At 39.8% G+C, this 27,462-nt stretch overlaps 1 protein-coding gene across 4 annotated transcripts in view; it reads right to left on the minus strand.

The window, feature by feature from the left end:
* Nucleotides 1-27,462, minus strand: part of LUZP2 (leucine zipper protein 2) — a 329,631-nt gene that overhangs the window by 162,723 nt on the left and 139,446 nt on the right. For all 4 annotated transcript variants that reach the window (XM_007067922.4, XM_043549073.1, XM_037899935.2 and 1 more), the window contains exons 2-5: nt 16,939-17,056; nt 15,361-15,431; nt 10,357-10,438; nt 3,709-3,771 (exon numbers count right to left, since the gene is read on the minus strand). In XM_007067922.4, coding sequence (XP_007067984.2) covers nt 3,709-3,771; nt 10,357-10,438; nt 15,361-15,431; nt 16,939-17,056 — 334 coding nt within the window. The remainder of the gene's footprint in view (nt 1-3,708; nt 3,772-10,356; nt 10,439-15,360; nt 15,432-16,938; nt 17,057-27,462) is intronic.

Raw genomic sequence — 27,462 nt, forward strand, 5'->3', positions numbered from 1 at the left:
ATACGTATAATTTCTTTTGAATTGTATGTACCTGTACCTACACAGAATTCAAAATCTAAGCTTGTGTTAACCTATTCCCAACTCATAAATATACCTTCAATAGGCAGAACTCAGACATGCATCATTAAACAAATGAAAACGTATTGTGGAAGAAAGCAAATGTAAGAGATGGGCAAGATAAATAAATATTTGTTGTTGGGGATGAAGGGCAAGACAGAAACTGGACTCCAGTTGGGTTAAATTCTGTTCTTAGTTACCCCATTCAATTTAGTGGGATTACATGTGTCACTGAAGACCAGAATTTGGTCTGTAATGGAAAAAATATCCATAAAGATTCTTTTGGAAGACAAATCCTTGTCATGGAACAAAGATGTATTTTCTTTTTTTACCTTTAGCTTTGCAGCAGATAGACTGAAAGGCTTGTTATCTTTTCTCTGGACAGTATTCAGGGCACAGGAAAGTTTAAGCATCAGCTATGCTGATTTTCAGGACAGTTTTAGCAATAAGCACCATTCCTAAATGCTACCCAAGGTTCCAAATGTATTGCAAGAAAACCATTTAAATAGATTGTTTCTCTTTACTGCTTGAGGTATACTGATAGCATCATCTGGTCCTCTTATCTTAAGATAAAATAATGCCTCTTTAGAAAACATTTTTTTGTGTGGAATGAGCATACACATGTTGCTCCAGTCCCTGAGAATTATTCCCAGCCCAGAGAGATTTGTGGGAGTGCAGGTGGAAAATGAAATTGTCTCACAGGTGCCAGTGGGTAACAAATGTTCCTTCTACGTTTATGTAAGCTAATATAAAAGTGAACTGAAGGTTGTAGCCCTTCACAATCTAGAATCAAGGCTTCAAAAAGGATTATGAGTTGTAAACACCAGACAAGCCTAACTTAATATATGAAAAAAAAATTTGGAGTAAGTCACAATGGGGTTATTTCTACTTCCTGTATTGCCAATTTAAAAATAAAATAAGGTATCTACAAGATGACTAATATTAACACTGAACTTTTACTAATGGGAGTATTCAAAATGGCATTTTGTATTACAGAAATAATTAATATGTTTTTTCAATTAAAAGAACATGCATCTACTTTACAGTAGAAGGAAAAGCTACTAAACATTAACAATGTTTATTAATTACTACAAATTCTGTATGAACAGTGAAACTCCTAAGGTACAAGTTTACTCAAAGCACCAACACAGAAGGTCAGAAAATAGACTGGCCTGGATTCAGGATGCATGTGTTGTCATGACAAGTGGGTCCATGAAGTATTTGGAGGAGCACTGGTCATACTTCCAGCCCATCCGTAAGCCCCTTCCACGTGCTAATGACATGGGGTATTCCCCTGCATAGCCTCTCCCCAATTCTCAGTCCCCCGAGTGGCACCCTGAGAACTCCCTGCATTTTGGCCCTTCAACTGTACAGAGGGATAGGAGGCAGATTTTCACCCTAAATGAATATCTGACATATCATCGTTTACATAATAAATGACATGATTCATACAGTGAAATCAGAGAAGCATCATAGATGGTGGGATGTTCTAAATCATCTACTAAATCATTTCCAACCAACATTTTCCTTATATCTTCTAAAGGACTTTGTCAAACTTTTAAACTATAGGAACTATGGAGCTTCCTCTTCCCTTGACATAATATTTCACACTATATTAGATCTCACTATGAAGAAGTGGTAAGTTTGTACTGATTCTAAATGTACATATATTTGATTCCCTCCAGTTACCCCCACTGAAGCACCCTACACACTTTTTCTACCTTCTTGATATTTACACCCTTCTAATACTTGTAGACAGTTACTTCCACCTTTTCAGATAGCCTTACTTATGTTGACTAGTACCTTATTCAGTAAATAATAAGGGAAAGGAAGAACTGTCCAGTGGTTAGGGTATAAGCCTAGGATTTGGGAGACCCGGGTTCCATACCCTGATCTACTACAGACTTCTTGTGTGACCTTAACTTCTCTGTTCCTCATGTGCAAAATGGGGATAAGCATAGGGGTGTTGGATGATAAATACATTAAATATTGTGTGGTCCTCAGAGACTATGATAATGGAGGCCATATAAGTACCGTAGATAGTTCCATCGATTTCAGTGAAGCAACCTGACCAATAAAGTACTATTGTACTCCAGTAAAAAGATAAATACCTTGCCTTTAAAAAGGTGCTTATTGACTCAATTTTAAATAATCCCTCCAAAAAAGGAAAAAAATAATAAATACATTGTACTAGTTGTATATGCAGAGCTATTTAGAAACAATGGATTATGAAGTACTTTGCTTGAAAAATCTATGCAGAAAGAACAGTAATGTAGCATATCAGACAATAGTAGATTTTCTTGCATTCTATGTCACATGCAGCACTGAAAGTAAAATCTCATATCTTTGAGCTAAAGGAAATAACATTTTTATTTTGGATGGGAGGTAAGAGGGAATTGTCTGTAAGCATAATGGCCACAGATTTGGTTTCATTATAATCATAACAAAGTACAATACTTAAAAAGAAACACCATCACAAAACAAAACAAAAAGACTAACTGAAATAGGATATAGCTGTACACTGTAGCTTACTAGCAAGGACATCAGTTCACACTGCCGTTTCAATTTGTTATTTTTTTCTAAATGCACATTTTCATATTTTGGATGCATTTTCAACGTGTCACCAAAGGTTCATCTCTCCAGTACACTGCTGTATGTTCCAATTCTGAATTAAAGCTATAATCTCCTTCAATGTATGAACTGTGGGAGATCTCCAGTTTTTTCTCTAGCCCCCTAAGAAATATCATTTGGCTACCTCGAGGGTCAGTCAAAATAAGCAATTGAATAAAACCTGTGTGTCAAACCTGCTCAGCTAAATATATATTTAATTGTTTAATTTAACAATCTAATGATTGTTCTATGTGCAGACAATACTGCATGCCATTTGTTTGATTTAAGAAGCGTTGGAACGGAATTTATTAGTAAGAGACAGGAAACCCATAATAGTGAGAGAAGGCCTTATTTCTTAATGTTCTCCTTTTATCTCATCTCTGGGTCTACCAAACTGTGTTCCTCTAATAAATGATACAGAACATTGAAACAGCAACCTTGGTGTAAATCTTAGCTAGTTCACTATACCTGACCCACACGTCTTTTGGATACTATATGAATCAAGAAATAAAGTGATCTATACCTGATAGTAACTCTGTTGCAGATACAGTATGTGAAACAATCAGGCACTGCAGCAGCGTTCACCATTTTTAATCACAACCTATACATCTCTTAATAAGGTATATGTTAAATACTCACTATAGTAAATAGGAGGTTTATGTATTCAAAATGCTTTAATTTAATTCTGATGCCAGCATTTATAGGGTTACACGTAAACCACCATTAGGTGTTTCAAGGTTAAGTACTGAAAAATAAAGGTAGAATACTATGATGGAAAAGAGTGTTTGCACCTGAACGATCTCATATCATGTCTTAATGGTACAAATATGAGCAAACATGGAATATTTCACAATTCCAGAAAGTAAAACAAAGCTGAAAGCCTGTGCCTTTATTGTAAATATACTAACAATTTGACCACTATTCCTTTCTTGATTTAATCTCACAGAACAAACTAAAGAGCATTCAGTGTTGTTCAAATATTGAGACGTCTTTAAAATCCACTCTAAAAATACTTTGCTGACAATCAAATATCCCTCTTACCTCATTCTGGAGATCTCTGATCATTTTGCTCTTCCTTTCCATTTCAGATTTCAGAAAGTTAATCTGCCAATTTAAAAAAATGCTGAATGTTAAGTTTTGAAGCATACGGCAAATGCCACACAATCATTTCTTTTCCACTCTCGTGCTTTTCTTTTCCTCTTCACAACTTTTGATAGGCAATTCAAAAATTAAGCCACTAGTCATATCTGTACCTACTGATAAGACACCTTATTTAACTAAAGGAGGTGCCCAGCCTTGGTAGACTACAGTTTCATATCTATTAAATAATCTGCAATAAAGTGACAATACAGGTAGCTAGGGGATTCGCTAAACAAGATAGGTTAATAAAGAAACTCATTCTGCATGAAAATCCTTCAAGTCCTAGTTTTGTTTTTGGATGGATATGATACCTCCAGATTTTTTAAAACAAATTCCATGGTAATCTTCAGAGAATTGCAGATTTTTAGAACAATAGAATTAGCTGTTTTTACAATCATAAAATCTCTGCAGTTTTCAATCTCCTATATATTAACACAACATCTGTCAGATTTTAACACCCTTAATTATACTAAATAGATTTTCACTACATGAGTGGCTCCATTAAGCTTTTGGAGCCAATGAGAGCACTCATGGAGTAAAGGTGTCAGAACCTATGCTAAATTCAAGGAATTCTTACACATAGAAGTTTCACTCAATTTATGCAGTTCATGTAGTTTAAGAAGCATCTTTGGTTTACGCAAGTCAAGTTGTACTTTTCTTTATAGGAGTCAGACTGCATTCACTTCATTGCTAGGTACATTTTACAGGACAGTGAGGGATAAAGGTGTACAGTATGTAGTTAAAATAAACATGACAATGTGAAAATATCCATTTCATATTAGGATGCCGTGGCAATCCTACATGAATTAGCAATACAGAGATTAAAAAAGTAGACCAGCTCTCTCTGCAACAAACAAATAACAACAACAAAAAGCATTCACACAAAGCAACACAGCTGAGGAAAACTTAGTAGTTCACATAAAAGCACTTGTGAAAGTATGCCTATAACTTCACTTTGGGAAAACCTGCTGTTTTAAGAAGGAGGACATTAGGATAAAGATCCTTTCACCACTTGAACACTTGCCTCAGTGGCTTTACCTTAAGACAAGCTCTTCTTAGATTGTGTGACATTGAGTAGGCTGTTTTAGTCCACTTCCTAGGTGAGAAAGGTCAGTAATTAAAAAACACCATCAGACTTGGCACCACTGATAACCATACCAGCAATGAAGCCAATGAACAATCTATCATTCAATGGGGGGAGAGGTCCCTGCAGGTTAGGGATGGTTGGCAGGGCTATACGGAACTTTTGCTGTCCAAGTCCTGTGCATAAAGACGTAGATTGTGGAAAATGCTGATTATTCTTAACTCCCATTGATTTTAATGGGAATTGAAGACTTTCAGCAACCTCAGATATGATCAAGATGCTCAAATAGAGAATTTTAGTCTGCTAGACTTTTGGCATAAAACATTTGGACTTTACTAAGTCACTTAAAAGTAGTCACTGTGAAACCACAAGTCCAAGATCCATGGAAGAATCACAAATAGAGTATAGGATAAATGTGGCTCTTTAGATGCACTGCTGTATCTGTTCAAAGGATATAGTTAAGACAGGCAAAAAAAAAATGACCTTCATTGACATGAGTCCTATTTCTCAGTCATTACTGTCAAGAGAGATTCCTTGTCATTTTTCCTCCAAAGTTGCTCATTTCGGGTGCTGAAATAACTAAAATAATAGGAGAGAGATGGTAAAGAAAATGCTCTCAGTGTGCTACTGCTATTATAGGACATGGGCACTTGCCTGGCTATTCTGCTAGGGTGAAATTTAGTGTATTTTAAAGGGTCCACACAAAGCTGTATGCACGTAAGCTTTTTGCACAGTAGATGTAAATCACACTGATATGGGCACCTAAGAATATGTGTACTAAATCAATTAACCTAAATAAATACATTTTAGCTTTCCACAGAAAACCATTTCTTTTCAGGTTAAATTATATCTGAATTAAGAAAAAATGCATTTATTGTTTACGTTCCTTGGAATTCTAAGGCTGTGCCACTTAATCTTTAGCAGCTGAAGAGCCAATTAGTCATAACACAGAGCTGCACTAAGCCACGTAAAAGACTTAGATTTATATTACTTGGCTACTAGGGCTAATAGGGAGATAACCCATCTGTCCATTTGAGTGTGTCTGCGTATGCCTCTATACTGTGGTGCCCTAAGGCAATTGTCTCAGTGTCAGGATGTTGCATGATGCTTTTACTCAAATCCAAAGAAAGAGCATCGTGCAAGGCTATGAAGGACTGCCTGTGGTTTGAGAACCTTGAGTTAAAAAACGCTGCTTGGGGGCATATATTAATAGTGCATGAATCATTACTTAGGTGGGTGTAGAAACTCTGCTTTCTGCCTCCTCCACCCTAATGCACCTATTATTATCATATGCATGAATGGCCATTCAAGTTCTGGTCTATCTTTTTGTTTAAATTAAAGGCTGAGAAGCCACTCAGGAGTTTTCTGCATCCCATTATTCAGTCTTTTCACCCAGTTTCACATCCAATGGTTATCACATGTTTGCCTTTAACTGATATCTAGCTGCAATTAAAAATAAATATTGAAAATATATTACAGCTCCAAGCCAGTGAACTTTCCAATGTTAAACAAGGACTGTGCTTCTGTGTCTCCAGGAGACAAACCCTCTGCATATTCAGAGCTTTGTGTGTTTCAGAGCTTATTACATTATTGCAGCTTCCATCCATTGGCCTTTACTCTCAGCAGTTTTTGACCTTAAAATTTCCAAATTAGACTCTGCCCCACCCCCTGAAATACAAAATGCCCTAACAGATGGCAGTGATCTAATTCTAAGAATCAAACATTTATTTTATATGAATATTTATCATAGATGAAGGACAGAAGAACACCAACATATAATTGTTATTGCACAGTGAAAGCTTGCAAGCTGGATGCTTAGTCACTTCTTATGTCTCACTTAGGACAGGTTAAGCCATGAACAATTAACAATGCACTGAAGTACAGCATGTGCACTGATATTGTTCATTACTATGGCTACAACTGGCAGCCCTGCCATAGTCAACAGTATATCTGTTATGATCCTGCTTTGAGGATTGTATTATTCTAATGGTTTAGTTTGGGTAGGGATGAAAACAAAGCAGGCAGATTCTCAGTACAAGAATATATATGCGGGGCGGGGGGGGGACTCATCAAAGTTTTAAACTGGGAAATTTTATTCACGTGGGCCCAAATCCTGGTCCCAGTGAATTCAACATAAAAACTCTTGGCTTTGACAAGACCAGAATTTGGCCCCTGGAGTAAACTACATTCTGTTGGTATTAAACCCACAAACCCTCCAAAAAAGTTAGATCTGCCCTGACTGTTGAAGAAAAGAGAGAAAACTTGCTTCATCGGAGGCTGATTCCAGTAAAGTGCTAAGCACGTTTAACTGCCATTAATATGAATAGGAACTGTGGGCACTTGGCAGCTCTTGGAATTTTCAGCAGGATGCGGGATTGAATCCTTAAAGAAAAGATATTTCACTCAGATAAACTTTTCTATTTTTGTCATAATGGCTTTCGGAGCTTTTCATTAAGGCTGTTTTCAACAAAAGATGGTCATTTATTATGGCTCTGCTCTGACTGAAATGCCTATTATTTAAATGAAGTGAACAGTCTATACTTTGCTAGCAAAGGGCAGGATAGATCTGAGGTTTTCATTGTTAGATTCCTATTCATGGTTAGAGGTCTCTGGAGGAAATCTTGCATTCTTTATTACTACTATTTCTCATATTTTATTTATATTTACTACTAATAAAATTACTCTGCGGCTGTTAGCAACAGTACCAGGTCCAAGCCTGGATAAAAGATAAGGGGTCTGCAGCTGGGTTTGTGACCCACTCAGGTAAAAACTTACTGCATCAGAAGCAGTTCAGTTAAACAAAACCTGAGGATGGTCGGTGCAGATGGAGCTCAAAACCCAAGTACGACAGATCTCAGTGAAAGTCAAAAGGAAGATAAGATCTCAGGACATCTAATCATGATGACCAAATCCATAACAGGAATAGCAATGTGGAATGTACATATTCTGTATAGTATAGGAAAGCTAGCACATGTTACGTGAGAAATGAAAAAATACCATCTGAGCATACTTGCGTTATTGAGACATGATGGGCAGGGTGTGGCAAGATGCTGTCTGATGGTGCTACAATCTTATACTCAGGAGGAGGAACACGTGAAAGAGGTGTAGGAATTATGCTGGATAACACCATAGTGAAAACCCCTGCTGACTTGAGTCATGTATTCAAGATGCTATGGTGCTGTCAATCACTGGGAGAGCTGAGAATGGAGCCTGATTCTTCTGTGTCACAATCTCCTTCCCTAACCAGTTGACAACAACCTGGGACAAATTCTGCTCTCAGTTAGACCAGTGATCTATCCCATTGTGTTCCAAAGGTGGTAGGGGATGGTGAAGAATCACTGAATTGTAACTAAGTATTTCTAGTTGTTCCTAGTATTTCACTCAGGATTATACCCTAGCCTGAATGCACCATGATTGAGATCCCATTGAAGGTAAAAGCTAATGCAAAAGAGACAGAACTTTATATAAAAATAGGAAAAATGAAGAGTAAAATTAACTCAAAATTTTAGAGGTACCTATTTGCTGACCTCAATTGAAGATGTACTCATTTACACCAGTGTTGAACTGACCTTAAACATATACAGTGTAACAAACAAGAAGTCAGGAGATTCTAATTTAAAGTTTGTTTTGTGTTTTGACTCCTGCCACTGATACTGGTCTTTATTACCGTACATTATTGACGCTTCACCGAGGTCAGTGCTCAATGTAATTGAGAATTGAGAATTTGGCCTGCCATGTTTTCAGTTGGTTAGAGAAGAGAACTGGGATAAACAAGTCCTGTGCTCTGCTTTGCTATTGACTTTAGGACAGTACTCCCATTTTAATACGATTGCTAGATTATCTTGATAATTTGTCTTAATTTTCTTGACACACATTGCCACGACTACTTTGGCAAGACTAATTTTGATCTCCTTATTTTTATTCTGAAAAATCAAATTAAGCATATTCTTTTCATTTTTAGCCCAAAGCAAAGCTTAAGTGTTGGGGTTTTTGTTGTTGTTTTGTTCTCTCTCCAAAAATAAAATAAAAAACCACAACAACCCCTCAAACAATAATAAATGCCTAAACAGGTGGCAAAGAGGATACAATGCTTTGTAAAGGAATGGATTCCCCTCCCAAGCTTTCAGAGAGCAGTGAAGAAAAAGTACTTTCAGATATTATTAATATTGCCTTGAAAGTTTTTTAATTGATGATTATAAAATGCACTTTATTTCTCCTTTACAGCAGAATGCTTCCATATATGTATCTGGACAAAGCTATTTCTATTTTCAAAAGCATAGTATGACATGGATATAGGCTGCATTTCAGCAATGCAGTTAAACATGCACTTAACTTTAAGCACAAGTAGTGCCATTGACTTCCGTAAAACTACCCTATCTTTAAGTACCTTGCTGAATTGGGGCCACAGAATCTGATCTTGCTCCCACTGAAGCCAATGGAAATTTTCCTATTAACATAAGTGAGACTATGATCATTCCTAAACCCATTTAATAAAATCCACATCTTGTTAAACAAGCATTCACAATCTGGCTCAGATACAAATAAGAGGAATATCAACCTTCACCAAAAATCATATTTTGGCAAATGTTTGCAAAGCTTTGCAAAATCATTTAATTCCCTTTTTTATTTACCCTATTCTTATGTTCACCCCATTCTTGTCTTTTGAGCCTGAAAATAAATTAGATATGCCCAAATAAATAAAATAAATATATCATCAACTAGTATTTCAAGCCAGGGTGGAAACAGGTGTTAACCAAGAAATCTGGGAAAACAGCTTTCAAATGGTATTAAAATGTTCTGTTATCTGATGACCAATTGAAGACAGACGTTTACAGAGATGTTCTGTTTATTTAAGTACTGATATTTATAGGAGACATTTCCTTATTTATGTCCTAGCAGCCCACCAGTTATACAAGAGAAATGAGAAACAGTTGTAATTTTCTATGCAGTAGTAAAATCTGACCATTTATGCTCAACAGAATAACAGTAACACACAAAGATTGATTAAATTGTCCCTGGTTAATGGAGGGTTTAGACAAAAATTGTTACACAGTTTAATGATGACTTTTATCTGACTTCATGGGTTACAATATTGAGAACCAGATCCTATTTCTTTTTAAGTCAATGGGCAAATCACCCACTGATTTTAATAAGATCAAGATTGGACCTTTGGGGCCTGATTAAATTCTTATGGACACTCTTTTCAATCTGGTATGACTCCACTTAAATCAATGGAATTATACCAGTATAAAGTGGTATATGGGAGAGTAAAGGGCTTTCGGGTGCAGCCTCCTTAGAGCAAGGCCTAAAGTCTTCTTGGTCATCACAGCACTGTGCATAATAAATAAAAAAGTATAACTTTGGTCATGCAAAGCTATTTGAGATTAAATAAATCACAAGGGAGGAGGGTAGAAAGACAGAAGAAACAAACAAGAATACAGAAGAAAGGACAGAGAATCACTCACAGTAGCCTGCTGTTTTTCTGCTTTCTCAGCTGCCTCATTAAGCTGCTTTTGAAAGGCCTCCTGGAGAGATTTCATTTCTTCCCTAAGTCATTGAAAAGAAAAAAAGCACAAACTTCACCACTACTCTCCATTAGGAAATATGGTGGTTGTTGTTATTGTTGTTTACTTTAGTTTAACAAACAGACTCTTTTAATTATGCAGCATAACAACCAGGAGTGTTGTGTGTCTATGTGTTTTGTTAACAAAACCATAAGGGGTCCAGTGAACTCTAGTGCTGATGCAAAATATATGTATAAATAAAATGGTAAGTAGCTACTTTTTGTATCTATCAAGCACAAACATGTGCAAAACATCTGTTAATTGTGTAATTTCTAGTGAAAAGAATAGTCACAGTAACAGTGAAGCAAGGAAATATACTACTGTCTATGAGAGCTTGTTTATATTTGCTTTTAAAGAAAACAGAAATTCTAGCTAGTAAACCTAAGCCACTAGTTCTCTTTCTAGAAGCAAATTATAAACTAGGATCTTTTAAGAAGTTGTCTAATTGTTTAAAAGAAACACCACCAAAAAAAAAAAAAATAGAGATTTTTGGAAAGTTTAGCTACTGAGATCCAGCCCCTTTGCATTGTTCAGGAAGTGAAAAGGGACCATAAACTGGCAACACATGGCAAATCAAGGATTCCTGTGGAACAAGAGAATTCCCTTCTGGCACAATTATGTCTGATTCAAGTCTTACTCTAGCCACCCCCTTCACCCCAACACAGACCATTTGCCAGGGTTGTGGTGCTGCTACAACAGTGACATATCTTAGAGCATTCTAACAGCATTATCAGGGATGCCACTCACACAGACCAACCCTCAGGATCAGGAAGCTGGAACCCCTGCCTGCCCTTGAGCAGGCTCAGGTGCAGGAGACAATTTAGCCCAGTGACTGCCTGACTGGTGTAGAATGAGCTTTGTACATGATGAGGCACGAAGTACCTGAGTTGCTGGCTCATCTACCATATTAGTCCTCATCTACACTGGTGCTAGAAACCTTGGGAGTTCTGGGTAGTACAGATTTACTGCAACAGTGCTTGAAACAGCTGGTGAAGCCAGAGAGCCATCAGCAGCAGCACTTCCAATGTTGTCTAATATAGACAAAGTTTGTGTCATTTTGAAGGGTTAACAATACATACATTGAAGTGACAGAACTTGAACCACTATGAGAGACAACCATTTTCTACCGCAGCTTAAAAACTACAACAGAGCTCAGAAGAGAAGGGATTAAAAGTTGGACTTCTGAAGGAGGAACACTAGGGTCAGATCCTCAGATGGTGTAAATCTGCACATCTTCATTGAAGTCAACAGTGCTACCTTATCTTGTATTAGCTGAGATTCTCAAAAACAATGAGGAGTCCGGTGGCATCTTAAAGACTAACAAATTTATTTGGGCATAAGCTTTCGTGGGTAAAAAAAAAAACACTTCAGATACATGGAGTGAAAATTACAGATGCAGGCATAAATATACGGATACATGAAGAGAAGAGAGTTACCCTACTAGCGGAGTACCAGTGTTAACAGGGCCAATTCAATCAGAGGGGCATTGCTCGCACATGATGGAATACATCACATTAGTAGATGTGCAGGTGAATGTGCCATCATGCCATCAATGCCCCTCTGCCATGTACATTGGTACTTCAACCAAAAAAACCTTCAAAAACAGACATCAAAGAGCAACTGCAGAGCTACAATTAATTTGCAAATGTAACACCATTAATTTGGGCTTGAATAGGGACTGGGAGTAGCTGGCTCACTACAAAAGCAATTTTCCTTCTCTTGGTATTGACACCTCCTCATCAATTATTGAGAGTGCACCACATCCACCCTGATTGAATTGGCCTCGTCAACACTGGTTCTCCACTTGTAGGGTAACTCCCTTCTCTTCATGTGTCAGTATATTTATGCCTGCATCTGTAATTTTCTCTCTATGCATCTGAAGAAGTGGATTTTTTATCCACAAAAGCTTATGCCCAAATAAATCTGTTAGTCTTTAAGGTGCCACCGGACTCCTCGTTGTTTTTGTGGATACAGACTAACATGGCTACCCCTCTGATAGCTGAGATTCTGGCATCCTACACTTTACTGGATTCATGCTATATAACAGGCTTAGTCAACGTGCAGCCCATAAGGCAAATGCAGTCCGTATTTCTCCAAACAAAGTACATTGTGAGTTTAATGCTGAAAGGCTGCCCAAAGTGATGATGGGTCCTAGCATCTTGATCCAGCTGGTTTTCTATTCAACAGGAGGGCAGCTACACTATTCTCCATTTACTGCAGATTGGGTATAGCCTCAGGCTCTTGGCAGATAAAACATGAGGCCCTCCATTAGGTAAACTGTGAGGGGAGGCTAACAGAATGATTTACGACAAGGTAAAGATAGATACGTTTCTATGCTGATATACGGCTTATCAGATGGAAAGTGTTTGAGTTTATTCTTAGATACTCAATCTCTGGGAAAGGCATATATCACAGCAGGTGCACAGAACCCATTCCGTTAATTATATGCCAATTTTCATTCCCTGGCATGTTGTCAATATGGGCTTCTAGACTTCCATAATCTCTGTAGAACCCAACTCCAGTGAGTCTGTAATTATTAACCATTTGAGTACCCACAATATTGGTTTTCATGGTATTTCTTGAAGAGTGTTATAAAAGCCTGGATTTTAAAAAAAGGAAGAAATTGAAAAACCCAGGCTGTTCATTAGCACACTGCATGTATCACATAATCTGTGTCTAGGAACTGTTCCACTGAAGCACACTGCTGTACATGTTTCTCTTGGAAAGAAAACTGACATTCCATTTGGGTGGATAGATAGACAGATCTGAGGTAGGGGTCTCGTGTAGGGGAATGGAAAGAACAAAATGGTGCGTGCGTCTGAGGAATACCCATTTTTGGCCAGAAAGACTTATTCCATATTCCCATCTGCAAACAGGGCATATTTAAAATTGACTAAATAGCTTATTAACAATTTTAATTCACTGATGCTAATACTTCATGGAAGCTGCATGCTTGTCAAACCCTATCACAGAAACTGAATTATGGGTGAAGAATTTGTGATGTAGCCTTCATGTACAGAGCAAATTATAAGACTGAAGATTTAGAGTCAATTCTCCAAAAGGGTTCTAAAATATTTTTGTAAATTACATGGGTGTGTCCATTTGTGCACCCCCAAAACCTTTGTTTGAATCCACAAAATAGTTAACTACACTCACAATGGGCAGTGACCATGTAGTTTGCTGATCTACATCCACAAATAGAGGCATTTTCATGCACAAAGAGATGAAACCACAAATGTTTTAGGTGCATGTTTCAGAGACCATTTGCAAATTTGAACCACTGAACAACGATACTCTCAACTTGCATCATCATTTTATCTTCTCATTATGTTTTAATGACATTATATAATTACTAATTCATTGCAAAGAGCACATTACTTTTCATGTATTAAAAGTTCCAAGATGTGATGTTCACTGCCTAATGTCATCATGGTTAAGAATTATTTATATAAGAATATTTAGCAATTACAGCAGCTAATATTGGATTTTCAAGGCAACATTTACCAACATTTACTACATGAGAAACTGGAGGATAAAAAAATAGTGTCTGATTTGCTACAAGGTGGTTATTAGTGGTAAATGGTGATATTTTAATTGTATAGATGTTTACATATTTAAAGTTCTCTAGAAATGTTAACTAACTAAACACCACTACTCCACAGTTCAGACAGGTCTAAAATGTCCCCATTTAACATAAATATCTGTCTTTGGCATTTATAAGGCGTGTGAAGGTCTGATCCAACACCCATTGAAGTAAATGGAAAGACTCCCCACTGACTTCTGTGGGCACTGAAACAGTCCCCAATTTTTTTTTTTGGTATTTAAGAGCTGATTGGGAAATCATTTCATCACAATCCTTCCCTATTAGCAATCTAATTTTAATATATGCTACAAAAATACTACTGGGTAAAATACTAGCAATAAAATCATTACAGGATTTCAAGTGTCACTTTGTATGATAACAAAAGGGATATATGCTGCACTTAGACTGGTCGTGTCTGATTAATTTGTAATGTATATTTTATTGTGATAAAACTAAGACACATACATGCATTAAACACATCATACTGTTTCAGAGAAAATAATCCCCATATTGGCTAGGTCTGATTGTTGTTAAAATTATATTGGCATATCAATTTATCAGCTCGACTCCATTTGTAAGAATCATGTGAACTATGTCATTGTGTATTGACCTAGGACTAAGGATGCTGGTCTGTCATACCTTGTCATGGAAAAGTCTCCAATTCACTAGATTCAAGTGAATATTTGACATGAATATTTTACCCCCAACAAATTTATTCTTTTTTACTTCTTGTCACAGATTATTACCCTGTAAGAATTTTCAAAACTAGGCGCTCAGTTTCATGAGTTTTGTCTGAACCCATGCCCCACTTCCAAAGCCAGCAATTCTAAAAACTAACTGGTTATTTTAGGTGCCTCAATTCTTGGGTTTCTAATTTGAGACACTTTAAAGAGACCTGATTTTTCAAACCCGCTGATCACTGCACCCTTTGAAAATCAGGCCCATTTATGGTGCCTCAATTAGGCACTCAATTCACTAAACACTTTCAAAAAATTAAGCACAGAAATTTGTTGACTCGAAGAAATAAGTTCCCAGCTCTGAGCTATCCTGCAAAATTTCCTTGATGTATATCTAGTTCTAATGTTAACCCTTGTGAATATTATTAATGACCAACTATGTAGTAAAGTGTGTTACATATCAGCTAGTATTTTAGCTGCAATCCAGCATTGTTCCTCCCTCCCCTTGTTTAACAGTCTTGATTGATCGCTAGTGGACATGCCTTCTGTGCTGTACTACTGGTTCAAACAAAGGAAAGATTGAAGTCCTTAGTCTTCTAGTTTTTAGTCTGTTAACAGGAAAGAAAGGAGGAGGTAGCTTCTTACCTTTGCTTTTGGCCTAATTCCAGAAGTTTCTGCACATCACTTTTGGCAGATGCCTCGTCATTTTTCAAAGACTGGAAAAAAAGGGAGAGAGGGAGGATTACCAAGAAGATCTTTAATATTACTCAACTATGAAAAGATTAATGGTGACCTCTTTTACGAAAAAAAAAGGGCAGAAATAGTTTGGCTCTTCTGCGGCAGTAATTCAGCACTTGCTGCAGCACACACAGCTGTGCTGGATGAGACATTAAAGCAGAACTGATCTAATAGGGTATGTAGTGGAGTTCTTTGCACAGATCTGGTCTCTGCAGCATCAAATTCAAAGTACGTGAAAAAAGAAATTTTCCTGAGTCCTACTTTTTTATTCATTCAGTTTGATGAGAATATAGCAAGTTCTAAAGTAACTTCATTTAAAAAAAAGAGAGAAAGAGGAAGCAAGTTCCCCATATAAATTGTGAAGAAAGAAATTCAACAATAAAAAATAGCAGTAGAGGATGACAGGATAATGCAGACTGACATTTTAAAACGTACAACAGACTGCTGCTCAGAGAAGGTAGCATCATCAATGAATGGAATACAGGGAGCCATACATCCCCACAAAGATAACAGCGTGGTCCTGTGAATTGTTTGAGGAGATAATTTCCCAGAATTGTTCCCTCAACTAGTCAATGCAAGGGGTGGTCTTGTTGGAAGTTATATATGCCCCATTCAAAACAGGTGGTTCATATAAAATGCAGTTCTCTGCAAGTCAGTGCAAGCGTCAGAATAAGCAATCTGGCTGATAACCAGTCTGAATTACTCTCATTGTTTTCACTAGGCCAAGAGACTCCCTCATGAAGAGACTGCTGCCCTGTCATGTGAAGATTTGGACATTGAGGTTGCCAACAAATCCAAAGCAAGACTGGAAATCCCTTATTCCATTGGAGGATTTGTCTTCACTGTAGAGTAAGTATTGCCCTTAACTTGAGTCCTGTCCTCTCACCAAAACTGTTAAAAGAACCATCATGCTCCAGTTAACACCAGTTGGCTGGCTCATCAGGAGATATAATAGGCTGCAGAGTTATCTAACACTCTGTAGTGTTATTTCAGTGTGGCCAATCTCACTCTAGCTAGGCTAAAGTTTACTCTTCACTACAAAGTTTTGCTGGCATAGCTGTGTCGGCTAGAAATCTGAAAATATCACACTCCCTAGCCAACATAGGACTTTTTTTGTGAGTAACTGTTCACTAATGGGAGTAAGGGTTAGCTCCAGGGAGTCAAGCTATAAAAAATATCTTTTTCCTCTCATATTCCAATGTATTCTGCTCCCTAATGGTTTCTCCATTAAGTGCTTCAATTTCGAACAAGTGAGACAAAGCATCCAAGGAAAATTCTGGGGATTCATAAATTGCATAATCCACTCATGTGTAATGCGCCCCATGTTTTCCTGAAAACTGGCATACACAACATGTAAAACAAGCATCATTGTTACCATTAATTACCAATTAGTCTCATATTAAAAGAAAATATGTTTGTAACAAATAGATACTAATAAACAAAGTGAGTGATTGTGTATCACAGAAAAGTGAAGGGTAATCTAACCTGCAGGTTTACTTTAATTCCTTCAAGTTCTTTTGAGGTCTTCGACAGTTGACGGAGGATATTGCTCCTTTCCTTAAAGATGTCTTTCAGTTGTCTTTCCAGTTCTTCATAGCCGTATCTAACACAGAAAGCACAGGCATTCCTCTCAAAATGTCTTCTCAATGTACTTGAAATCAGAGTCTTAGTTCATCCAATTTTTATTAATCATAAGTAGGATACATTTCCATTCCCCCTTGCACCATGTTTAGGAACTGAAATGTTTTATGACAAACTGTAAACTGTTGCATCTGTGTACATAAATCCTCAAACCATCATGCCAACAGCAACCTATTTCCTGTTATGGGCAGGAACAAATGCTTTTTATTTTACACAAGTTGACAGTAAAGGAGATACTTCTTTCCGGTGAGATCTTGCACAGTAGGAATTATTGAACTTTGTAGAGTTAGAGATTTTGGACCATCCTCATGGGGGAAGGATGTTCCAAGGATATTTGAATTTTCCCTCCTGTAATTTAATGAGGCAGGCTCAGATCGGGGTTTGGTGTCTAAATGCCTTTCAAGATCTGGTTTCACCAGTTCATACAAAGAAACAAATGTCTCAATCCTGCAACATACCAAGACTATCTTAGGGCCTCATCCAAAGCCCACTGAAATCAGTGGTGATCTTCAGGTCAGGCCCATATTGGGCTTCTGAATCTATCAAGAGCACTGGCCATGTTTGGAGAAATATTGGCTCTCTCATAATTTAGCAGTGGACAGCTCATCTACTCCACCTGAAGGATGGAAGAAAGAAATAGTGCTCTATCCAATCAGATTTTGGATACTTGGTATATCTCAAAGCTTTAATGAAATGTCTTTTTTCCTGCATTTATAAGTTTTTAGATTACTGATACTGTTTAGTACACTACTACTGAATTGAAGTTCCATCAAGAGCAAATACCTTTAGCTTACTTTGCCAACATTTTACAGATGTGACTGTGGGGAAACAGTGTGGAAATATCCGAGCTGCCATCTCTTTAATGAAACTTATAACATCTGTAATTTCTTGTCACTTCTGTGAAAACCACTGAGATGTTTCACCCTGCCTGCCACAGTAATACTGACAGGTGGTCACTATCCAATTAGTGATTAAACCGACATCTCATACAACTGCCTCCAACTTACGTGCTCAAGTAGTTTCTTGGCAATAAAACTTGTATCCTCCATTTCCACATATGAGATCAATAGTAAATAGCATTTCAAATATCTTCAAAGGATAAAAGCACTACACACTTGTGGGTCTAGAACAAGGAAAACCTGGTACCTCCATGTGAGAAGAATAGAACAAAAACATTTTTTTAAACATATATACAAATGCGGGCAAAAAGGAGTGGATCTCCAGGGTACCATTTGCCACAGCTATGGAATTATCCTTTATTTCCTATAAAATCAATACCCGCTTCCGCTCATCCCTTTGTACACCCAAACATTAGATTAATGTCTGTTTCATACAACCCTCTACTAAGAGGAGAGCAACTTATTCAGCCACCCACACTCTTTTGTGAACTCAATAAGCAAAAAGTAGGGACAGAACGGATAAAGAACATTTATAGAGGCTTTGTTTTATATGCTATTTGCTTCAGATCCAGCTCTAATCAGTAGTGACTTAGAGCATGTAACATACTGTTATGAGTTCAGATACTACGGTGACAGACAGAACGAATAAAACCTCAAGTGAGGCAGTATAAAGCTCTTAAGAGCTGTTACCATCCATTTGCTGACCTATGTGACATTAGTTTGTCATCTCAGGTCAGTTGGAACACCACATGAGTCACCACAAAAACCACTACTTGACAATCTTGTCTGACAAGTCAAGGATTGAATGAGCTTGGAGACCGAACTACCCTTTCTGTCCCAGAAGTAATTTCCAGCCAAGGAAGGGTTAAAGCACATTTGTTGGTCAGCGTGGTGTAACCCATCCTTATAACTGCCTGTGCTGTGCTTAATCCAAGAATAAAGCAACAAAGCAAAACAAACAAAAAATAAAAAAGGCTGCCAATCCAGTACCTTTCACAAGTGCCAAAATTCACTTGGAAAATTAAAGTAAACATGAAACTACAAAAATAAAAAGGAAGGTGCTTGAAGCCACACTCACAGCATTGGGAGAGCCTGGAGCTATGCCAGTGAGGAAGAGAGACTAGTTTAATTATATGCCAGATGGTACCAGTGACAGCAGCTGTGAGAGTGGGAGGTTGACAAGGACATGCTGTAAAGAAGTTCCTATGAAGATGCATCGTTGCTGCTTCAGCTGTGGTGCATAGAAGGGGAGAATGCACTCTGGTACCAACAAATCCACAGGGATGCTGAGGATGGAGGCAAAAAAGTTAGTGTATGAAAGAAACTTGGAGTAAACAGATTCCCTATAGTAATACAATAGTTTACTTTGTGGATAGGATGTTATTGCAGGGAAGTCACACCTAATCTTCACAGAGAACTTAGAATAGCTGAACTAATTCCCCGACAAACAAAATCCAGCGCTGAGAAGGGTGGCTACAGAGATTGAGAGGAATGATGGACTCCGTTAACCTGCAAAAAGTGATGTGGAAACCCTGAAAGCCTAAGCAGTTGATGCATAGACTATACAAACGACGGCTGGTTAAAAATTTTTCCACTGAACTTTTTCAATGGAAAATAGAACAAAACAAAAAAAAAAGTGAAAAGCATCTGCATTCTGTGAAATATTTTGTTTTCAGTATTGTTGTAGCTATGTTGGTTCCAGGATATTAGAGAGACAAGGTGGGTGAGGTAATCTCTTTTACTGGACCAACTTTTGTTGGTGAAAGAGACAAGCTTTCAAGGTACAGAGAGAGCTCTTCTTCAGGTCTGGTAGGTCTAGCAGACCTGACAAGTTCTGTGTAGCTCAAAATTTTGCCTCTTTCACCAAGAAAAGTTGGTCCAGTAAAAGATACTACCTCACCACCTTGTCTCTCTTTGAAACATTTTTACTTTTAACTGAAACACCAAACACCTACAAATGAAAAAAAAAATACGAAAAGCAAAAATTGCTATTTAGAAATGCCATTACAGTGCCTCACATGAGTTATATTGTACATGTGTCATGGTTACAGGTTGTTACTGGTTGCAAATCTTTCTCCTTGGTAGCCTCTGAGTGCCCCCCACCAGATACTAGGCCTTGTGCCCTTGCCTGTCTGGGGGGGAAATTTCACAGTTCTCCCACTATTAGTCCAGGATCTGGATACAACACCCCATTTTTGCCACCCGCTTATTACTGTGCAGGTCCAACTGACACCTGAGTTTTGTACCTTTTGGGAACCCTAGGACAGTGAAATAGTAACCAACAACCTTCTTGAATATGTAGGTTTATTAGCAAAAGGAACAACCATCAGATTAAAATAATTTAAAACAGCCCACACACTTTTTTAGACTCATCTAATCACATGATTCACTGCCAACTGAGTTAGATAGGCTTCCTTCTCTATGTACAGGAAAAGAACAAATCCATCTTACATTCTTTTGGGACCCAATCTGGTTTCTGTTTGCCTTTCAGTGATGGTTGTTTCATTGTTTGGAAAGTACATTTTGGTGTACAGATCAACATTCACCACTGAGAACCCCTACATTTTCCACAAGTGCCTTCTGCTCCCATTCTTCTCTGTGGATTCCAAATTACATCTTCCATGATGAATTGCTGTACTCAGCATGAGGGAAGACTGTGTTGCATCATGGGAGAAGTAATCCAGACAGGAAATCCAGCCCACAGAAGAGAATGGAGGCATCAAGAACCCAACATGCAACTTCCATGTGGCACTGGATAGAAATTTTCATTTTTTATCAACAGTTCTGGCTGAAAATGTTATAAAAAAAATTCCAAGAAATTGAAATTAAATGTCTATGGGGAAAAGACTAATTTTCCAACCAGCTCTAGTACAAAAGTTATTCTTTGGGGTTTGAGTCTGTTTTAACAATAAGATCATAACCGTGCCAAACAAACAGTTACCCAGTCATCAGCAAGATAGGATTTAATTCCTTCTAGTTTTGCTTTAATTTGACCTTCCTCTTAATTTGCAGATTAACCTTTTTTAATTTAAGATACTTTTCCTTCCAAACTGTTCTTGGGATATTCACTGTGTGGACCATCTGCAGTGGTAAGGAAAACATAAGTTAAGAACCCCATTCACAGCACTCTGTGCAGGGTATAGCCCTAAGATTGCCTATCTATGATAAGGGAGAACATAGAGATCTTGTGGTTTTATGAGTCTACACTGAAAAATGGTCTGATTCTGCAAGCCTCACTCCTACTGAGTAGCATTTTCTCTCACAAGTACTCCCATTATCTTCACTGGTAAATATGGATTATCATGAACAAGAGTCATAAAGTCAGACCACCATGGATTTATGCTGCAATATTAATACTTGGATTTTGAAATTTCCACATGCAGCAGTGTTTAGATTTGGGGGTTTTGTTCTAGAGAGACACTTGAAATAAAGATGAGTGAAATCCGAGCCAGTTCATTATTTGCTGAATATTAGAATTCTAGCGGCTAAATGTAAAGAAAACAAAATCCCCTTCATTTAAATGTTATGCCAGAATACCTACATTTTTTTTATCATAACTACCTGCGATTTTTAACAAGGTCTGCATCAGTATTAAATACTTGTCCCGCATCCGTGGCAATAGGACCATTATGTGTAATCAACTTGACAAGCTGCAGAGAATCCTTCCCACTTTAATTTCTTGATGAGCAGAAAGCAAGAAAGGAATTTCTTCTGCTTACAGCAATTGGTTGGTTTCATTAAGAAGATTGTTGTTTTCATTCCTCTAAAAGCATCAGGAACAGCATATTATGCTCTTTTGGCATCCCTATGTCATGCCCTTGTTTACAGTGAAACATGCACTAAGAAGCACCAGCAGCAGGTTATCTACTCATCATAAGCAACCTATTAAAAGTATCCTCATGAGTTTTCCGTTACCATTTTGTTCAACTTTCAGTTATACGTGTAACGGCATGCACATCATGCACCGTTGGATTCGGCCCCTTGGCGCCCCGCTCCTTAAAGACTCAGGGATGGTCCAAGCTGGTGCAACACCCGCGCTCTTTAGTTTGTGTCCAGTTTCCCACTATTTACAGGCTATTTACATGGCTTGGCCTCACACAGGCCTGACCAGCAACAGATGAGTAGGCTCTTTCCTCCTTCTGAGCCTGACCTTTCCCTCCTGGTCTCTGCCCTCTGCCCCCTTCCACTTCTTCCCAGCCTTTTCGCTCCTGCTAATGAGGCTGGCAGGTGTGGGCAGTTCCCAGGCAAGCACTGGTTATTCACCCAGCTCCAATCCATTCCTCCTGATTGGGGCTGGGGTGGCAGGAGCTGATTCAGGGCTTTCCTAGCAGCACCCTGCCACACACCTCCCCCCTTAAGCGACCGCCAGAGCGGGCCTGGTTTGGCCCCTTCTTCCCCTGCTCTGGAGGTTGCCTCAAGGAGGTCCCTGGGGGCTTTGTAATGGGATTTGTCCATCCCCCAGCCACAAAAGGCACACTGGGAAGGGGGTGGACTGCCCCACAGGTCTACAGCTACCCACTGGTCCTCGCACCAGTCACAGCCTTTTGGTTGCTCTACCGGCTGCTCCCTCTTGTTGTCTGGCAGGGAAGCCAGGTGGGTCTGGACCTTGCCCCGGCCGCCCGGGGCCTCAGGCACAGTTTTCTGGCCCAGGGGAGTCTGGCTCTCCCCTCCTGGAGATTCCACCTCCAGGCATTCCCTGGGGCCTTCCCCCCCCCGTCCTCAGACTTCCTTCCAGGGCGGGGGGGGGAGTTCAATAGTGGGGCACTCCTTCGATCCCTCGCTCTCTCCCTCTCTTCTGTCTTCACTCAGGCTTTGTCGTCTAGGATTTTGCTCTGTCCTCAGGGGACCTGGGTCCTCCCCCTCACCGGGGCTGAGGAATGTAGGGGTTCCCCCTCCCTTCAATGGGGTCTCCCCACTCTTCCTGATGGAGGGTCCCCTCCCACAGCCTCCTTTCCCCTTTGGGATGGGGCCCCAGGCTGTCCCCGGGACCATGGGGTACAGCAACTCCTCTACCACCCTCACCTGTTGCCAGGCAAACTGGTCCCTGACCTCCAGGGGCACCTGGGCCACGGAGCAGGGCCTCCAATCCCCATGGATTCACTTGAGCATCATTTGCACCCCAGGGATAAACCATTGTGGCTTCAACAGCCCTCTTTGAAGGAGGGTCCTGTTTCTATCCAAGCTCTGCCTGCCCACTACTAAAGGACCTCCCCCAGCATAAGGGGAGGATCCACAGGTCTGGGATTCCAAATAATTGCAGGGGACAACTTCAACTAGTCTTTGAAGGAGAGTGTGGGCTGAAGCTGGGTCCACTAAGCCCCTCTGGGGCTTCCTCTCCATCCACATGGGGATGGTGACCAGTCCTTGCCCCAGCTTCTTCCCACCACCATTTGACCAGCCACAAAATCTGGCTAGCCCACATTCCATTTCTTGGCAGTCCCAACATTTGTGTCCCTGCCGCCCGCATCGCCAGTAGACCAACTGCCCCGGGTGACTACAGGCCCCCTTAATCTCCTCTTTCTTTTTCTTGGGGCCTCTCCCGAGGGGAAGTTCTCAGGGTTTCTTTCCCCACTCCAGGTCCTGGTCCGTCAGCCCCTCTTTACAAGGAAAGTCCACCTCCGCATATTCCTTAGTCAGTTTGACAGTGGCCTCTATCCTATTTGGCTGGTGCTGCCGGACCCAGACTTGCACATTTTCCAGGAAGCCATGCACAAATTATTCTAAGATCACCTGGTCCGTTATCTCTCCCACCATTTGGGTATTGGGCCTTGACCACCACGTGGCTCAGTCCGTGATCTTCTGGGCAAAAGCGCGGGGCCACAAACCCCCTGTCCACTGTGCCACCCGAAACTTCTGCCGGTACTTTTTGGCCAACAGTCCCATCCAGTCCAGGACTGCCATTTTCACTGCCTCATAATCTTTGGCCTGTCCATTAGTTAGAGTCACGTAGGCAGCCTGCGCCTCTCCAGCCAGATAGGGGTCTAGTCTTAGGGCCCACATCACCTTGTCCCATCTGGTGTCCATGGCTAACCATTCAAAAGTGCACAGGAAGGCATCAGGGCCATCAGGGGGGCCCATCTTACAGAGACCCAGCCCTGGCGTGCAGTTGCCATTACCTCCCGGAGGACTCACCAACCACTGCTGGAGCTGTGCACTGGCCTGCTCCCTGATGAAGTCCTGGAGAGTCTTTTGTTGCTCTGCCTACCAAGCGAGAAAGGCCGGTCTCTTGGCCTGGTGGAATTGCTGAAAGGCCTGCAGGGTTTTCTGCAGTTCCTCTTGCTGCTTTGCGAGCCACTGCACAGTTCCCTCCATGCTTGGGTTGCCACTCCATGGTAGTGGCTTCGAGTTCTGGACAAGCCCCCACATGTGACAGGTTGCATGCTATGCCCCACTGGATTCAGACCCTTTGCCCTGCTCCTTAAAGACTCAGGAACGCTCCAAGCTGGTGCAACACACGTGCTCTTTAGTTTGTGTCCATTCCCACCACCAGTTTACGGCTATTTACATGGCTTGGCCTCACACAGGCCTGACCAGCAACGGACTAGTAGGCTCTTTCCTCCCTCTGAACCTCACCTTTCCCTCCTGGTCTCAGCTTCAGCTCCTCCCCCTCCCCCTGCCCTCAGCCTTTTAGCTCCTGCTAATGAGGCTGGCAGGTGTGGGCATTTCCCAGGCAAGCACTGGCTATTTACCCAGCCCCAATCCATACCCCATGACTGAGGCTGGGGTGGCAGGAGTTGATTAAGGGCTTTCCTATCAGCACCCTGCCACATAGGCCATCTGTACTAGGCCACCAATTACACTTTCCCTTGGGTTGTCACTTAAGACAGGGTTCACTGTATTGTCTTATGTGTTCTGATATTCACTTACTTAAATGAATCAAACTCCAGCTAATAACAATACATACATACACTACAATTTCTTTGTGCATTGTTTCTCTCATACAGTAGATAACAAAACACTCCAGAGCAGGAATCAGTTTCTCCTAACAATCAAACTTTCGAAGTGAGTCAAAGGGTGAAATTAGTCTTCTTTCACAAGGGAAAAGGACATGTACTTTGCAGTGTTGATTGGCATGGTTGCCTGATGGCCTAACATGTTTGGGTCTTCACTGGAATATATTTTTGCCCGTAGAACTGAATATTGTCATGATAGACAGGAAGTGAGGAGGAGGAAATAGTTTGAAAAATCTGGGATTAGAGAGAGAACTTCGACAAAAATCCCTGAGGCCCTCAGTAAGCTTTTTTCAAAATAAAGGTCCAAATTATCTCCACACTAGTGCAGGTGGAGAGAAGGTAAAAGGGTATCTCCCTCCATCCCAGTGCTTCTGCAATGAAGGCAATCAAGGAATCATTAAAAAAGGAATAGAGAATAAGATGGAGAATATTTTATTGCCCTTATATAAATCCATGGTAAGCCCACATCTTGAATACTGTGTACAGTTGTGGTCCCCTCATCTCAAAAAAGATATACTGGCATTAGAAAAGGTTCAGAAAAAGGCAACTAAAATGATTAGGGGTTTGGAACAGGTCCCATATGAGGAGAGATTAAAGAGGCTAGGACTTTTCAGCTTGGAAAAGAGGAGACTAAGGGGGGGATATGATAGAGGTATATGAAATCATGAGTGGTGTGGAGAAAGTGAATAAGGAAAAGTTATTTACTTGTTCCCATAATATAAGAACTAGGGGCCACCAAATGAAATTAATGGGTAGCAGGTTTAAAACAAACAAAAGGAAGTTCTTCTTCACTCAGCGCACAGTCAACCTGTGGAACTCCTTGCCTGAGGAGGTTGTGAAGGCTAGGACTATAACAGGGTTTAAAAGAGAACTGGATAAATTCATGGAGGTTAAGTCCATTAATGGCTATTAGCCAGGATGGGTAAGGAATGGTGTCCCTAGCCTCTGTTTGTCAGAGGGTGGAGATGGATGGCAGGAGAGAGATCACCTATTAAGTTCACTCCCTCCGGGGCACCTGGCATTGGCCACCATTGGTAGACAGCATACTGGGCTGGATGGACCTTTGGTCTGACCCAGTATAGCCATTCTTATATGTTCTTAAGGCTTTCTGCTCTCTGGGAGTGCAACAGAGTAGAGATCAACAGGGTCTACAACAGTAGGAGAGTTCCTGGGCAAAGAAGACACCACCCTGCCATTTTCACACCAGGTATGGGACTATGGTGGAAGAGCTGTGGGGGAACCTGTAGTGTGTGGTGCCAAGGATCTCAGATTGCCCTTACAGTAATCAAGATTCCTCCACTATCTCTAAATGCTGGCTCCTACCTACATTAAGTGTAAAGTTTTCAATAATTTCCATCTGAGTGGTATACTTCCTACTCCTCCCTAAACAGCTCATATCAAGAGCTAAAACTGCATCCTTCTCTCTAAAGTCCAATTTTGTGATTTTCTTTCCCATGTGTAACAGACTGATTACTGAATTTCCATCGCCCCATATAGATTAAAAGACAATTAGATCAAAAAGGAAATAATATTTGTAGTAAATTTCACCTCTTTTCCAATTCAAGGAATGTCTGTGAAAAGATCTTGGTTTCTCCAATTTTATTAGTTTTTCAAAATTATTCCAAAGGTTTTTTTCCAAGAAAGCTGTTTTCTTATATCAATGGAGATTTGAAATTCCAGCTCTTCATTGTAATTGGTCATATAAATCACATGGTTGTTCCCTGTTCCCTGATTGGATGAATGTAACTCTTCTCATTCCCAATTAAAGAAAGCAATTAAATGTATGCTTCAGTTTAAACATACACTCAGAGATTTAAGCATGTACTTAAATGCCACTGCTGAATAGGGATGCTTTCCTGAATTGGGGCCAAAATAACATGATAAGAGTCCTTGCCGGAGGTGAGTACAAAATTTGCTTTTTCTCAGTACCGGAATATATGAGATTAACATTTATTTTGGCATTTTTGTGGCTAGTAAAACTTGATTCCATTCATGCTCTTGGGAAAATAAATAGAAAATGAGACCAACTATATCTGAAACTAAATCAATGAAAAATCAATGAAAAATCGAAATGGATATTTGAAGCTTTTTTTTTTTGGTCATACTATTCACCCTACTCTAACAGGGACATTTTGATACTTTTTTAAAAAATGGACAAATGATTAAATGTTTGTGTGTTTTTTAAAAAATGTAACAGCAATACCAGTCAGGAAAATTTGAGTCAAAGGGGAAAAATGCATAGGGTTAAAAAGGTGTGGAGGCTAGTACTTCTGTTTTAACAATAGCACAAGATTTATCAAACCTTTCAGTGCAAATTCCAAGCTTTCAAGGGAAGCATCTGCAGAGGAAAAAGGCTGTTATTTCTTTCAGGACCCAGGGTCTTATACAGTATGTCTGTACAGCAGGGCTACAAGACTCCAGTGTAGACATTTGGGCTCAGGCTTGGGCCCAGCTCTGAGACCGTCACTCATTGCGGGGTCTCATAATAGGGGAGAGACTAGCAGGAGAAGGGTTGG

The sequence above is a fragment of the Chelonia mydas genome, chromosome 6, assembly GCF_015237465.2.
Source record: "Chelonia mydas isolate rCheMyd1 chromosome 6, rCheMyd1.pri.v2, whole genome shotgun sequence".
NCBI lineage: Eukaryota > Metazoa > Chordata > Testudines > Cheloniidae > Chelonia > Chelonia mydas.